This window comes from Rhineura floridana, chromosome 18, assembly GCF_030035675.1.
Source record: "Rhineura floridana isolate rRhiFlo1 chromosome 18, rRhiFlo1.hap2, whole genome shotgun sequence".
Lineage (NCBI taxonomy): Eukaryota > Metazoa > Chordata > Lepidosauria > Squamata > Rhineuridae > Rhineura > Rhineura floridana.
This window is the reverse complement of record NC_084497.1, coordinates 24,848,709-24,863,342: the sequence shown is the minus strand read 5'-3', so window position 1 is coordinate 24,863,342 and position 14,634 is coordinate 24,848,709. Positions and strand designations below refer to the sequence as shown.

General features: G+C 45.8%; 1 protein-coding gene across 2 annotated transcripts in view; it reads right to left on the bottom strand.

The window, feature by feature from the left end:
- The window catches only part of MMP23B (matrix metallopeptidase 23B), a 28,761-nt gene extending 14,786 nt beyond the window's left edge, over nt 1–13,975 (bottom strand). Inside the window, exons 1-5 of one of the 2 annotated variants that reach the window (XM_061601393.1) lie at nt 13,901–13,975; nt 9,599–9,656; nt 5,315–5,491; nt 961–1,106; nt 399–538 (exon numbers count right to left, since the gene is read on the bottom strand). In XM_061601393.1, coding sequence (XP_061457377.1) covers nt 399–538; nt 961–1,106; nt 5,315–5,485 — 457 coding nt within the window. In that variant the 5' untranslated portion in view covers nt 5,486–5,491; nt 9,599–9,656; nt 13,901–13,975. Of the gene's footprint in view, nt 1–398; nt 539–960; nt 1,107–5,314; nt 5,820–9,598; nt 9,657–13,900 lie in introns of those variants that run through there. The other variant, XM_061601392.1, reaches the window with a different exon arrangement.
- Nucleotides 13,976–14,634: the final 659 nt, after the last annotated feature.

Here is a 14,634-nt window from a genome sequence, read left to right as displayed (position 1 = left end):
TTGGGTCCATTTAAGCTCAGTATTGTCTGCACTGACTGGCAGCAGCTGTCCAGGGTTTCAGGCAGGGGATATTCCCAGCCCTACCCGGAGATGCCCAGGATTGAACCAGGGACCTTCTGCATGCAAAGCAGGGGCTCTGCCACTGAGCTACATCTCTTCCTAAACAGATGACAAGCAGCACCTGCAACAAAATGTTGCAGCGTGGAATGCACCTGTTCAGTGTTCCAACCAGCCATGGCTTCTTATCAGGATATTCCATTCCACCCTCCCTTCTTCCCATCCCCCAGAAATTCAGCATTCTGTAGCCCCTGAGCATGCTCAGTCTTCAGTGAGTTAGTTGTAGGTTCCCCACACCTTAAGGGTTTTCTTCTGCAAGCAACGCTAAAGAGGATTCCTACCAATTTTCAGGTCACTGACTGCACCCAGAGGCACCTCCCGAAAGCTGAAGGGAGAGACGTCGCTCCACATGCGGAAAGCAGCAACCAGCCCTTTCCGGGTCTGGCTCTCGTTGATGAGGTTTCTGGGAAAAGACAGAATCCTGGAGGAAAATGAAAACAAAATGAAACTCTGTGTGTGCATGAGAAAGCAACTCTGTGTGTGTGTGTGTGTGTGTGTGTGTGTGTGTGTGTGTGAGAGAGAGAGAGAGAGAGAGAGAGAGAGACAGAGAGAGAGACAGAGAGAGAGAGAGAGAGAGACAGAGAGAGAGAGAGTGTACATAAGTGTGCATTTCAAAGGATGGCTGTGTTTCGTTTCTCAAATGGTTCCAGAAAGTGCAACTTTGATGAATTCAGCTGGAAAGGTGAACCTGATCAAAAGTCTCGCCCGTCCCTAGTTCTCGCCCAACAACATCTGGAGGGCCAGAGGTTTCCCATCTTCAAACGTTGCATATTTCAACATGAACGGAGATCTATTTTGTGGTGGGAGATGCACTTTGCAGAGCAGAAGCAACCACAGACTTACTTATACGTGAGATTGAAGTGATCCCATTTCAGCTGACCTGGCGTGAGTGTGTAGCGTCTCTTCCGGATACGGGGATGGGGTGGCAACGGGTGGTCTTGGAGACCTGAGGGCATGCCAGGAGGAAAACTAGGGGGAGCAGGGTCTTCCTTAAAAAGGCAAAGCAAAGAGGTCAGAAGATTTTGGAGCAGAGCCCAACATGTCCACTTGATACTAGAGGATGGAAGGATCTGTGCATTTTGGGTCTCTCCATTTTCCTATCTTATTTATTTATTTATTTATTTATTTAATTTGTATCCCACCCTTCCTCCCAGCAGGAGCCCAGGGCGGCAAACAAAAGCACTGAAAACACTTTAAAACATCATAAAAACAGACTTTAAAATACATTAAAACAATACGTCTTTAAAAACATTTTTTTTAAAAAGCTTTCAAGACATCTTTTTTTTAAAAAAAAGGTTAAAAACATATTGTTTTAAAAAAAGGTTTAATAGCAATTCCGACGCAGACGGGGATAAGGTCTCCACTTAAAAGGCTTCTTGAAAGAGGAAGGTCTTCAATAGGTGCCGAAAAGGTAACAGAGATGGCACCTGTCTAATATTTAAGGGGAGGGAATTCCACAGGGTAAGTGCCGCCACACTAAAGGTCCATTGCCTATGTTGTGTGGAACGCACCTCCTGAATCTTAAATTCAGTTCTCCATCTTTCTGCAACAATTGGCATTTTTTAATCAAATAAAATCCTCATGAAAATTCATCAGCATTTTCATGCAAATTTCTCCTAACACACACATTCCAAGTATGAAGTTTTGACTCATGTTCACATTTTTTGCAAGCAATTTCCCCTAATATAATGTATTTCTGTGGGTTATTTTCATTAACACAATAATTTTTATGCACATTTATCCTAATAGATGCATTTTTGCATACACTGTTTGGCTGGAGAATCCACAATTTGGATTAAGTGCAAATTTCGAAGGATGGCTGCATTTCAGTTCTTTAGGAAAGTGAAAATTTGATAGATTCGGCTTTAAATGCAAGCTGAATCAAATTTCTCCCTGTGTCCATTATGTGAGAGCCAGTTAGAGTGCTGGACTAAGACCTGGGAGACCAGGGTTCAAATCCCCACTTGGCCATGAAGCTCACTGGATGACTGTGGGCCAGTTCAGTGTCTCTCAGCCTGACCTACCTCTAGGGATGAGAGGAGAAATGCAGGTTCAGTCCGCAGCATCTTCAGATAGGGCTGGGAAAGTCCCCTGCTTGAAACCTTGGAGAGCTGCTGACAGTCAGAGCAGACAACACTGCGCTAGATAAGCTGATTCAATATAAATCGGTTTCCTGCATTTTTATGTCCTCTGGGGCAATGGGAATCCTGACCCTTAAAACTAGTCTGAGAAGCAAGTTCCGGATCTTACAAGGGAACGAAAAGGACTCTTGAAATGAGCCATGTGATTCAAGGAACCCCAAGTCCTGCCTTTGGAACTCCCTGGCTCTTGTTGGGGAAATATATATATTGGTGGCTCTTAGAACGAAAGCAAAGCACGAAAGCTGGCCAAGTGGAAATGCTAGTAGACCTTTCGCTAGCTGCCCCAAGTGTGGGTCTCAGTCCAAAAACAGCTCTAGTGAGATTTGAACCTGGGTCTCCCAGGTATTTTGAGACAAACAGATAGCCCCAGTATTTAGTTCTGCAGCCCCAAGGACCTGAGAATGGACCCTGGAACCCACAGCCTTGGGGGTAGGGCTGAAAATGGAGAGTTGGCAACCCTAAACAAAATCTATTTGTGCTTGGCAGCCGTCAGCTTTAATTCGTTGGCCAGCTCTTTCTCTGGCTCATGATCCTTCCCTGGAAAAAAGTGCATAAAGCCAGGAGTTGGCTGGCATAGCGTGGAAGGAGGTGCACGTCCAGCGGCGGCTGGTGATCATTGGGCCTGGCGGGGCAGAAGGCAGGGAGCCCAAGAGAAGGTGGACCCAGAGCCAATCAGAAGCAGAGACAACTCACTCTAGTTTTGCTCCTGTTCTCCTCCCTGCTGAGTTCTACAAGGGCAACTCTAAGGAGGAGGAGGAAACTGAGACACAGTGCTATCCCTCTGGACTGATTTAAGCAAGAAGGTAGGCAGGCAGAGGCTAGCTGGGGCAGACTGAAGTTGGTGGCCATTCGCCCCAATGGGCCAGCCTCCACTACCCTGGTCAGGGAATATTGGAAACAGGAGAAAGGGGGAGGATGCCAAAACTAAATTCAACCCCCTTGGTTTTTTATTTGTGTCAAGCAAACCTCTGATAGTGCCCCCCTGCATGAATTGCTGATCTTGTGCAGGCCCTCTAGACAGAAGTAGCCCCGTGCAGAAGTGCATCAGGCAGCCTCTTTCTGAAGGAGCCCCAGGGTACAGCCTCCAAAGTAGCCTTTATTTAATTGATGTATTTCTTGGAGGGCGCTATATTATAAGAGGGGTAGGAAACATTTTTCAGACCGGGGGCCACGTTCCCTTAGACAACCTTCTAAAGGCCACATGCCAGTGGTGGGTGGGGCCAGAGGGAAAAGTGGGCGGAGCAACAACTGTAAATTTTACCTTTTTACAGTAGGCTAGTTTTTAGACACCAGCTGTTTGCTTTTCGGGAAAAACTGACACTGCAGATGTAATCCCTATTGTGTTGCCAGCTATTTTGTTCTTGACTTGCGTTGTAATGACATCAGCTTGATTTTTAAGGTATACACATGGTTTTGTGAAGAGGTATACACTCTTCACAAAATAAGCTGGCCCTGAAAGGTCCTACCATTCGTGGAAGCAAGAAAGGGAAAATAACATAAAATATTAAATCAAGACGCTTATCTAAGTTGGGATTAGTCATGAAGCTTATTTAGCATGCACACGCTCGCCTTTCCAATGCATCTGTGCAAAAGTAGGTCAAAAGTGTGATCTCCCTTCTAAATCTGAACAACAACAAAAATGTAAAGCCTCTGGATCGTTTAGGGATGGAGGATTAATTTAAAGGCGAACCTTCCAAATTCGCATTTTTCAAAACAATATGCACACTGAAACACTGCCTTCCTTTGAAATGTTCACTTCTTTGAATTTTGCAATGCAGTTCTCCATATGCAAAAATGCATACGCTAGAGCAATATACATCCATAACATGCAAAAAGGCTTTATGTTAGGCATGTGGGCCCTGGGAGGTTGACCAGAAAGAAATGTGGCCCTTGAGCTGAAAAGCACCCTGGATGTCCTGCCCAAACAGCCTGAAGCCAGACATGAACAAGGAACTGTGCTTTTCATTTAGTTGTTTTAATAGAAGGCTTCTGTTCAGAGCGCTGCATGAATCAGCTTACAGGTTACACAGGATTCAGCATCGCTACTTGGAGAGACTAGACACGATTTTAGGGCGGTAAGAGGTTGTCGCAGCAACTAGACACGCCCCCTCACCCGGCTTGAGTAAGGATGGGCGATGTCACTGTAGAGCATGCACACGCACCCGAGCGTTCCTCCTCAAAGGGGCCGCTGGGGCACGTTGATCTTGCTGGCACAACTGCCTCCATGTGCAAGGTGAGGGTGGCCGCTCTATATCAGCAGGTCTTTCCTGGCAGAGGGAGGGGAGCTGCTCTGGGGGGGTGGCAAAGTGGGCATGGGAAGAGGAGGATCGTCGGGCAGAGTGGCAGCTGCCTGACCGGGTTGGGCCTCCTTGTGGGTAACCAGAGCTATGGGGCGGAGCTGTCATTGTCCATGGCGACAGAGTTCTCAGAGTCCTGTGCGCCAGTCAGCCTGACATTGGAACTGTCATCCCACTCAAAGACTTCTTCCTCTTCTGCAGTCGTGCTGCTTCACCCTCATGTATGGGAGAAACTAGGTTCAAACACACACACACCACTCAACCCCGAAGCTCAGTTGGCGATTTGGGGCCAGCCGCCGACTGTCAACATGACCTACCTCACAAGGTTGTTGCAAGGATAACATGTAAGAGACTGGGGTCATAAATCCCACCAGAAGCTTTTTTCTGTCTTGCAGGAAACTTAAAAATAGGGCGCTGCGATCCAACCTCCAGCCCAGCAGGCAGGGATGAGGGAGCCGAGTTCAAATCCTCGAGCTCCTTGTTAAAAAAAAGTGAGATGTTATGTAAAGGATAAACAAAGGTTAAGTTCCTATCCTGCCTGATAGGACTCCACAATGGATAAGAATGAATGGTTCAAATCCCAGCTCAGCAGGCAATCTTGGGCCAGTGACAATCTCTCAGCCTAACCTACCTCACAGGGTTGTTGTCAGGGGAAAAAAGGGTGGGAAAGAACAAGGTCTACCACCTTGAGCTTCTTGGGAAGAAAGGTCAGACGTAAAGAACCAGACAACATTTGAAAAGAACTGGATCACCTCTTACCTCAGTTTCTCGCACGTCGGTCGCAAGCAAATCTCCCAATGCAGCCAGCAGAACCAGGAGTGGGAAAATGCAGAAGAAACTCACGATACAGGGACATTTATGATTTCTCTGCCTCTCAGCTGGTCGAAAGCCATGAAAAACGCTGGCGGGAAACTTTTCCATATGCTCCATGCCTGCCTTTAGTTTAAAAAAATGATGCAAAAGTAGGAAGGCGAGAAGACTTAATGGAGAAATCAAAGTATCCTGTTTGAAAGCAGAAATCAAATCCCTTCCAAATAGTGCCTGCGGCAGCAGCACACTCTGCTGCAAGTTGACAAAACGATTTTGGGGGAAAGGGGTAGCGAAAAAAGAGGAGACTCTACATTAAACGTCTGTTTGATGAGCCATGTATTTTTATTTTTTAAATCAGCCCCTGCCAAGCTATCTCCTGTTACTGGGACTCTTCTGTTAAGGGAAGAAACTACCCCACATCGCTGTACAGCAAAACAGCTGTGCTCAGGGAACGAAAAGAGAAGCCACTTAACCAGCTGTGTCTCACAACAGCTGGATGGGAGAGATTCCAAAGTTATGCAACAACTCCACCACCCCCCCAAAAAAAAGTAGGAGGGGAAGGGAGAGGAAGGGGGAAACGGTGAAGAGGAATTCAGAAACATAGATTCGGAAACCTCCCCTTGGAATACTTCCCTGAGGGGATGTTCCATGTTAGGAAATAGGTTGTTAATTGACTGGCACCTTTTAGGATGGATATAGGCTTGGGGGCAGAGGGAAGAAGACCATATGCAGAGAGCAGACAGAGCCTCTGGTTCGTCTCGTTGGCTGGATTCAAAAGCTTGCAAAAGCAGTTGTGGTTTAGTACCAGTAATCAGTGTTGCTCGGGACTCTGAAGAAACCAAAACATCAACCCACTTTTGAAAGGTTCATTCCGCCATCTTGATTCAAAATGGCACCCAGTTGCATCCAAACATAGGCAAGGCCTGCTCCTCGATTACAGGAACCGTTGTGCAAAATCTGATTAACATCAGTGCAGCTTTGAAAGGCGCGGTCTGCCATCTTGATTCAAAATGGTGCCCAATCATATCCAAGCATGGACAAAATCCTGTTCCTTGGTCACAGGAACCATCATGAAAAATTTGGTTACGATCTCTTAAGGTGTCCACATGCAGAGAGAACATCCAATATATAGCTACAGAAATAGATTATTATTAACTAGATTTCTTACCTTCACCATCAGATCCCATGGCGGGTTACATAACAAGGCAAACAACCCAAGATCAAAATCAGGTAAAACCACTGACAAATCAAAATGTCAAAATAATTTGCCGGGGCGGGTAAGGAACAGTGTGGTAGAGTGGTTAGAGTATCAAACTGACTGGGTAGAGCTGGATTCAAATCCAGAGAGCTCAGGGTCAGCCAAAGACACAAACAAACTGGATAGGATAGCTGCCTGGATAGTGCCTTATCGAAGGGCAGCAGGGTTGTTATGAGGGTACAGGCCAGGGCAGGCTGTGCACACAAACTTTGTCCTCTACTTCAATCCGCCATCTTGATTCAAAAGGGCGCCCAATCGCATCCAAAAACTTGCTCCCCTCACTCTGCCAAATGGTCCGACTGGCCCTGACAGTGCTCGCTGGGTGACCTTAGGCCAGTCACCATCTTGCCGCCCAACCTACCTCACAGGGTTGTCGTGAGGACAATAAGCAGTGGGGAGTGAGCTTTGTACACCACCCCCTGGGCTGCTTAGGGCATGCTCTGGGTTCACGGGACCCTTGGGCCTGGTGCCCTTCCAGTGGAGCTGCCCTACTACCATTCTCATTTAGCTTCCCAGCAATGCCCCAGAAGACCCCCAACGGAGTCTCTCTGTCTGGAGCATTAATCGAACAGTGGCTCCAAGTTGCCCCCGTGCTGCTTGGCTAGAAAAAAGAGGCCTGGGAGATATGGACATAGGAAGCCGACTTATACCATGGTCGAACAATGGATCCATGTTGTTTACACTGAATGGCAGCAGCTTTCCAAACTTTCAGGCAGGGGAATTTCGCTTGTCTACTTGGAGATACCAAAGATAGAACCTGGGGCCTTCTGCATGCAAAGCAGTTGCTCTGCCACTGAGCTGTGGCCCTTCCCATAAGAAATCGGAAGCTGCTGTATCTTGAAAGAGTATTGGTCCATCTAGCTCAATATTGTCTGCACTGACTGGCAGCGTCTCTCCTAGATTTCAGGCAGGTGACATTCCCAGCCCTTCCTGGAGATGCCGGAGATTGAACCTGGGACCTTCTGCATGCAAGGCAGATGCTCTGCCCCTGAGCTACAGCCCTTCCCCCAGTAAGAAGCTGCCTTGGACTGCGTCAGACTATGGGTCAATTTAGCAGCGCAACTGCACCTCCCCTTGGTTAGAGGTACCGAGGGCATGGTCACCTCGTCCAACCTGCCCTGTGCCATCTTAGCTTATGCCTCAGGTGCGGGAGAGGAGAGTGCATTAAAGCACCAGTGTTATCCTTGAGTTGTCATTCATTCATTTCTTTGCAGAGTTTGTGCCCTGCCCTTTAGCCAAAGATAGCAGCTTCCAAAAAAAACAAACCAGTTCTAAGATAGTCACGACACGCGAGGAAAAAAGGGATGGGAGGGAGAAGGGGAAAAGCAAGCTCAAGCACAAGCTCTTGAAGATACAGTTCTGAAGGCAGGGGACTGTCCTCTTGATTAAGCCGTTCTCCTGCAGCCAAAGCAGATGCTCTACCAGCTGAGCTATCGTCGGTTCCCCATTGCACCAGCAGTGGCCCCTACTGGGTGTGCGTGACCGACAGCAGCCCAAGGATGCCAAGTACTGGCGCTGCTCCTGAAGGGCAGGATAAAAACTTGAGGAGGGGAGGGGGAAAGAGTGTCCTCAGACAAAGTATAGAGGAGATATAAGAAACTGTTAGCCAGTTCTCTTGCTTTGGAGACTCCATCAGCCAGAGATGGGGAGAGACTAGGTACCGCTATTCTGTAGCAAGGGACATGGATTGCTATCCCTGGGCAGGAAAGGGTCACACTCCCGCCAAGGGGAGGGTGGACTGGTTTTCTTTCATGCCAGAGAGCGCTTTCTTGGAAAGCAAGCTCACTCATTCCCCTCGTGCTTCGAGGCGTAGACAGACACGGCTCCGAATACGCAGTTGTGGGAGGCCAGCTTTTTTTTCTTTTTAAGTCAAGAGAAGCGAGATGTTTGCTCTGAATGCAAAGTCGCCAAAGAAAGCCTTTGGTGTTATTGCAGTAGACATTGCAGCTAGGGGGAGGCGAGGGGGTGAAATCAGAGGGAAAAGGCACCTTTTTCTAGGTTTAACATTTGCAAAATGGCAGAGCAGAGCAAAGTGAACAGCAAGCACCTTCCTTTTTAAGTTCTAAACATCAGCTGAACATTTTCTATGCAGCCACGCTTGTGCAGGCAGTTAAGAAAATATCTTTCTGAAATAGTTAGTCCATGAGTTCCGATTTTAACATTTTACATGGCTTTTATTGCACATATGTAAACTGTAGGACTTACTTTTGAATAGACATGGTTAGGATTGTGCTGAAAATCAATGGGACTTTTGAGTGAACATAGAAAAGGACTGTGTTGTAAATCTTTCTCTCCCCCTCCGATCTTTTTTTTTAAGCAGTTAGGCAGGACTTAATTGTGTCACTGCTTTTATTTGGCAGGAAAGGAATGTTTTTTTAAAAAAATGTTCTACAATGGCCAACTGGTTTTGACAATAAACTATTAGATGTGGTATATGTGTTTTTCCATCTCCAGTGTGTGTGTATATATGGAGTCTTTCCAACAACCCTGTGAGGTAAGGTTGGAAACCAAGGTAGTGCACAAGAAATAAATGTGTTTGATGCTTAATGTATCATGCCTAATGATATCACTAGGTGCCACCCCTATGACATCACTAGCCCCACCCCTGCAATCTCAGGGTTTGGGATGCTTCTGACCTGGTAACCCTACTAACATATATGCACACCTGTTTGCGAGCCCCAACAATTAAGCACTAAAGAATCCTAGGCTTATTTTTTTAAAAATACAAACGAACAAGAAAAACCCATAAGGAAACAAGAAGGAATTTAGATGTGGTCTGCACATTCTTTAGAGTGAGGTGGCAGCATCCTGAGGCCAAAAGTTAGGCTATACTGCTTCACATCATAAGTGAGGGTTATGCTTATCTTCATAACCACAGTAAGGACTAGAAACTTGAGGTGTGTTTTGTAAATTAAAAAAAGGCTACTCTTTGTGCTGCATTCAGTCCTCTAATTCTACACCAGGCCGGCACTTACCTCAAAGGATGGAAGACAGGCCTGTCCTTAAATGACCCCTGTCACGACTTTTTCCTTTCTTTAAAGAGAGAGAGAGAGAGAACGGCTGTTTACATGCTTTGACACAGAGCCATGGTAAATGGCATTACATAAGCAACACAACCAGCTATTATTAATTTTCCCTTCTTTTAAATGAGAGTTGCTCTCTCGCTTTTTTCAGATTTCACATCTGGCTATTTCACTTGGCCGGCTCTCAAGGATTGTTGAATCCAGCTCAGTTTAATTTTGGCCCAAAGAAAGGGGAAAATATTCCTAGCAGGCTGGAAGGTTTTCTCAGGACCGTGTCAAGAGGTTCGACAGAGCAGGCTACAGAAGAGGAAAATCCTATAGAATTGTAGGAAGAACATCTGAGCATGCATAACAGATGTTTATGGGTGGGTGGCTATATCACACACCCCTGCCTCACATTTCAGTGTTATACAATACAATCAGGGAAGCAGGAGAGCTATTCAATTCAGTTCTCATTGAAAGGCAAACCCAACTAATTCACGCTTTCCAAAATACGAGGCCCAAAACATTGCCATCCTGTGACATTTGCATTTTGCCAAATGTTGTAAGCACTTCCCCAGCCAACAAAGGTGTACGAGAACGCACATACCGGGGTCAAGTGCACATGAAAATGCACGTATTAGACGACAACGGCATACCAAAAAATGCATTATTTGAGAGGAAATGGCTTTGTGAAACGGTGCGTGAGGCAAAATCGCATACAAACATGCAGACCAGGACAAATGTGCATTAAAACACTGATGAATTTTAATGAGGACTTAAAACAAAATTGCATACAGATGTGTCAAGGTGGAGGACAGATATTCACTTGTAACCTTCAACGAGTGTACAGTCTGTGTCTGCAATAGCTGAACTGCACAAAATCAACATGCGTGTGCTCTCTTCCACACAAATGCTTGCACTCGTGTTCAGCGTTAACATGAGAACAAGCCTTACGTTTGCTGTCAATCCAGTCTAGAATTACATTACCCCTTTTCAGGTGCCGGATGGCGCTGTGTCAGGAAAAGGGTAACATGAAGAGTGCATCCGTGACTTCACAGAGAAAGGGCTGCTATAAATCTAACGCAAAACAAGCACCCCTCCAGAAAGTTTTTTGGGGGGGCGGGGCAGGTATATTCTGCAACATGTAATTGATGCAATGAGAGTGCATTAGCGGTGAAGTCATACTGGACCATCCACACACATCATTCTGCTTTATTTGTTGCTCCGCAATGCTTCTCTAGGTTTTTTTCCCCTCACATTACTGACATCTGGAAAGTCACTTGTGCGCTATCAAGCAACCAAAGAGGAACACTCCCCTTCCAGGGAACATTTGTGGTATAAAAAGTTACAGGATTTCAGCGGGAAGTTCTGGGACATGCCCTGACCGTCGACAAAGCGGAATGTCTGCCCCGAAATGTTTGCACACACAAACAGGATTGAAACTACCCCAATACTATCAATGAGCGCAAATCAACATGAATGCTCAACAAAACAGGGTGTCCGAAAGGAAAAACAAAATCTAAAGAACACAAAGCAGACCTTCTATCAACAAAATTCCAAGAATTTTCACATTTCTTTTGCAGGACAAGATGTGCTGGTTAATTATTTGGACCCACAACCCGCAAACAAATCTCTCTCCTCCCCCCCCTTTAACAGTGACAAGTTCTAAAAGATGACAAAGATTAGAAAAGAAATGTAGACAGAAATTAAAAAGGGGGGAAGAGATAAATCATAAGACTTAAACCAGATGCTTGCAGGGAACTGCAATACGGCTTCCACCTTTGGATCACAGTCCCATTGGCAATGAAGGCTAACTAGACATCTCTATTAGCTCATAAGCAGACAGAGAGGCAACAGTCTCCTGCACCTGGTGTTTGTCCTTAGCAACTGGCATTCAGAAGTATACTTCTCCTGAATAAGGAGGCTCCATTCTTAGCTCTATATAGTTAATAGCTGCTGGCAAACCAGTTCACTGTGGAAATTTATTTAGTCTTTATTTATATGATTCATTTAACTAAAGTTAGGATCATTCCGACCACGGCATTCCTGATCTCTATATATGGATGTGAAAGTTGGACAGTGAAAAAAACGGGTAAGAGAAAAATCAACTCATTTGAAATGTGGTGTTGGAGGAGAGCTTTGCGCATACCATGGACTGAGAGAAAGGCAAATAATTGGGTATTAGAACAAATTAAACCAAAACTATCCCTAGAAGCTAAAACGATGAAACTGAGGTTATCATACTTTGGACACATCATGAGAAGACATCATTCACTAGACAAGACAATAATGCTGGGAAAAACAGAAGGGAGCAGAAAAAGAGGAAGGCCAAACAAGAGATGGATTGATTCCATAAAGGAACTTACAAGATCTGAACAGGGTGGTTTATAACAGACGCTATTGGAGGTTGCTAATTCATAAGGTCGCCATAAGTCGAAATCAACTTGAAGGCATGTAACAAAACAATCATTTTGAGCCCTACTTGGAGACGTCGCTTGTTGGGGATTGAACCTGGGACCTTCCGCATGCCAAAAGGAGATGCCCTACCACTGAGCTATGGCCCTGTTGTGCCAAGGCCCATCCAGCTTAGCATCCTGTTTGCTGGAGTGATGCTCCCAGAAATGTTCACAAGCCAAGGGCATGAAGACAATGACTTGCTCATGTCATTTGTCAGCAGCGTGTGGTATTTAGAAATATACTGCCTCTGAAGCTGGAGGCTCTACTTCACCATTATTGCTAACAGTGCGATTGGTAGATCCTGGGGGGGAAATTGTGCTAGCTATTAATGAATCTAACCCTATTGGCAAGCCATCAAACCCCAAAAAAGCATTATATAGGCAGTGCATGCTTAGAATCATGTACACTTGCTTATAGAGACGGTATTTCCTCCTAAGAAAAGGCTAGTGGTCCCCGGGAAGGTGCCTTATATCGAGTCAGAGACCATTGGTCCATCTAGCTCAGTATTGTCTACGCTGACTGGCAGCAACTATCCAGGATTTCAGGCAGGGGTCTCTTCCAGCCCTGCCTGGAGATACCGGGACTGAAACGGAGACCTTCTGCATGCAAGGCAGATGCTCTAACCACTGAGCCTACGGCCCTTTTGATGGGCCCTGGAAATGCTGGCAGTGACAGACCACCGCAGTGCCCACTGTCTCAGTCTCCCATAATGACCCTGTTGGAGTGCAGCTCTAGGAGAATGGGGGAAGTTAAAATGGCAGCCTCTACTGCGCTCCACCATTTCCTGCAGTGACACTATTGTCAGGGGCATTATAGGAAATAAAAATGTTGGCTCCCAGCTATCCACCTACTTTTTAAAAAGGGTAGGGAGGGCCCTTGCAGTTGCCCGAGGATGCCAGGGGCCGGCACGATGCCCGATATGGAGCCCAGCACAAAGGCCACACTCCTGTTGACCAATATCTGTGTCATCTTTGCGCACAGATGCGTAGGCTCGACCTCCCACCACACATCAGAGAAATCCCCAGCCGGGTAAGTTGGAGAACAGGCAGCCCTCAGAATGAATTCATCCTCTCTCAGCCCCCGACTCAACCCACCTGGAGTTGTAATTCTGTGAAGGGATCGCCAACCTTTGCACCAAAAATCCCCAGGATTCTCTGAGGGACACTGTGACAGTTACTGGTCTTAAGAGCCATGGATGTTCAACAGTGTCGACATACCCTTTGGCCTTGGGAATTGGAAATTAGATGGTGATGGGTTTGTTATGCAGTTATTATGGAAGTCGCAGTGATCCCAGCAACAGCATGCGGCCATTGACCTGGAAACTGAGCCAACCTACAATCAGTAGGTGGGGCCTTGGTGGTGGTGGTGCTGCCGAACGCTGCCCGGTTGGCGCTGACCCATGACAGAGTCTTTTCAGTGGTGGCTTCCTGTTTGTGCAATGCCCTCTCCAGTGAGATGTGTCTGCCTCCATCACTATGAACTTTCAGGAGGAAATTGAAAACATTCCTGTTTACCCAGGCATTTGATGGCAGAAGGGGACTGTTCCTGGCAACCTGAAGATCACCAATGACAAAATATTTTTAGCTGTGTTTCATAATATTCTAAACTGCCCTTTACAATATTTTTAACTGGGTTTTGCCACGTTTTTAATTGTCATTGTGTTTTGGAATATTTGTTTTTACTATGTTTCTCTTTTTGTTGTTAAATTGTTTTGTTTATGTTTGCCACCCTGGGCACGTTTGGGAGGAAGGGAAGGATAGAAATTCAGCAATTAGTAATAGTAATTACAATAACGACACCACCACACACTAATACCTCTTTACCAGGCATCCCTCCAGGTCGGCTGTGACCTCCGCTGTCATCATAACGCAAAGGGAGAGAAGCTAGCTCCATCCACTCTGCGGTTGGTCGAACGCTCAAATCCCGTTCAACAGAAGAAACCAGCAAAACATCTTCCTAAAGAAAGAATAATTAATCCTAAAGGCTACTCTTCAAAGGTGGTGGTTTGCACTTCCGAGACTTCACTGTGTGATTTTCCCTGCAGGAAGCCAAACGCAAGAAGAGAATAGGCTGTGTCCAGAGGAGGAAATTATCTTTTCCACTAGGATTCCTGACAATGTTTCCCCCCCCCTTTTGTTTTAAAAGCTGAGGAATGGGCGTTTGTGTGCACGGGCATGCAAATGTGTGCCTGCGTGTGTGCAAGCACCACAGTTTGGGAGAAATTTGATTCCTTTTTCATTGCATTTAAAAGCAAACCTACTTAATTCACACTTTCAGAAACAATACACACTGAAACAGCCATTCGTCAGATTTGCACTACTTTGAATTTTGCAGCGCAATTCTCCAGCCATGAACTGCATCCAAAAATGCCTACGCCAAGGTAAAATATGTGCTAAAATGCATATTAGTGAAAAGACATATTAGGGGAAATAAGTTTTGCAAAAAATGTGTGTATTAGACAAAATTGCATACCAAGATGATGTATATTAGGAGAAATTTGCACTAAAATATCGATGCGTTTTCATGAAGACTTTTTAAAAAAGTTGCAA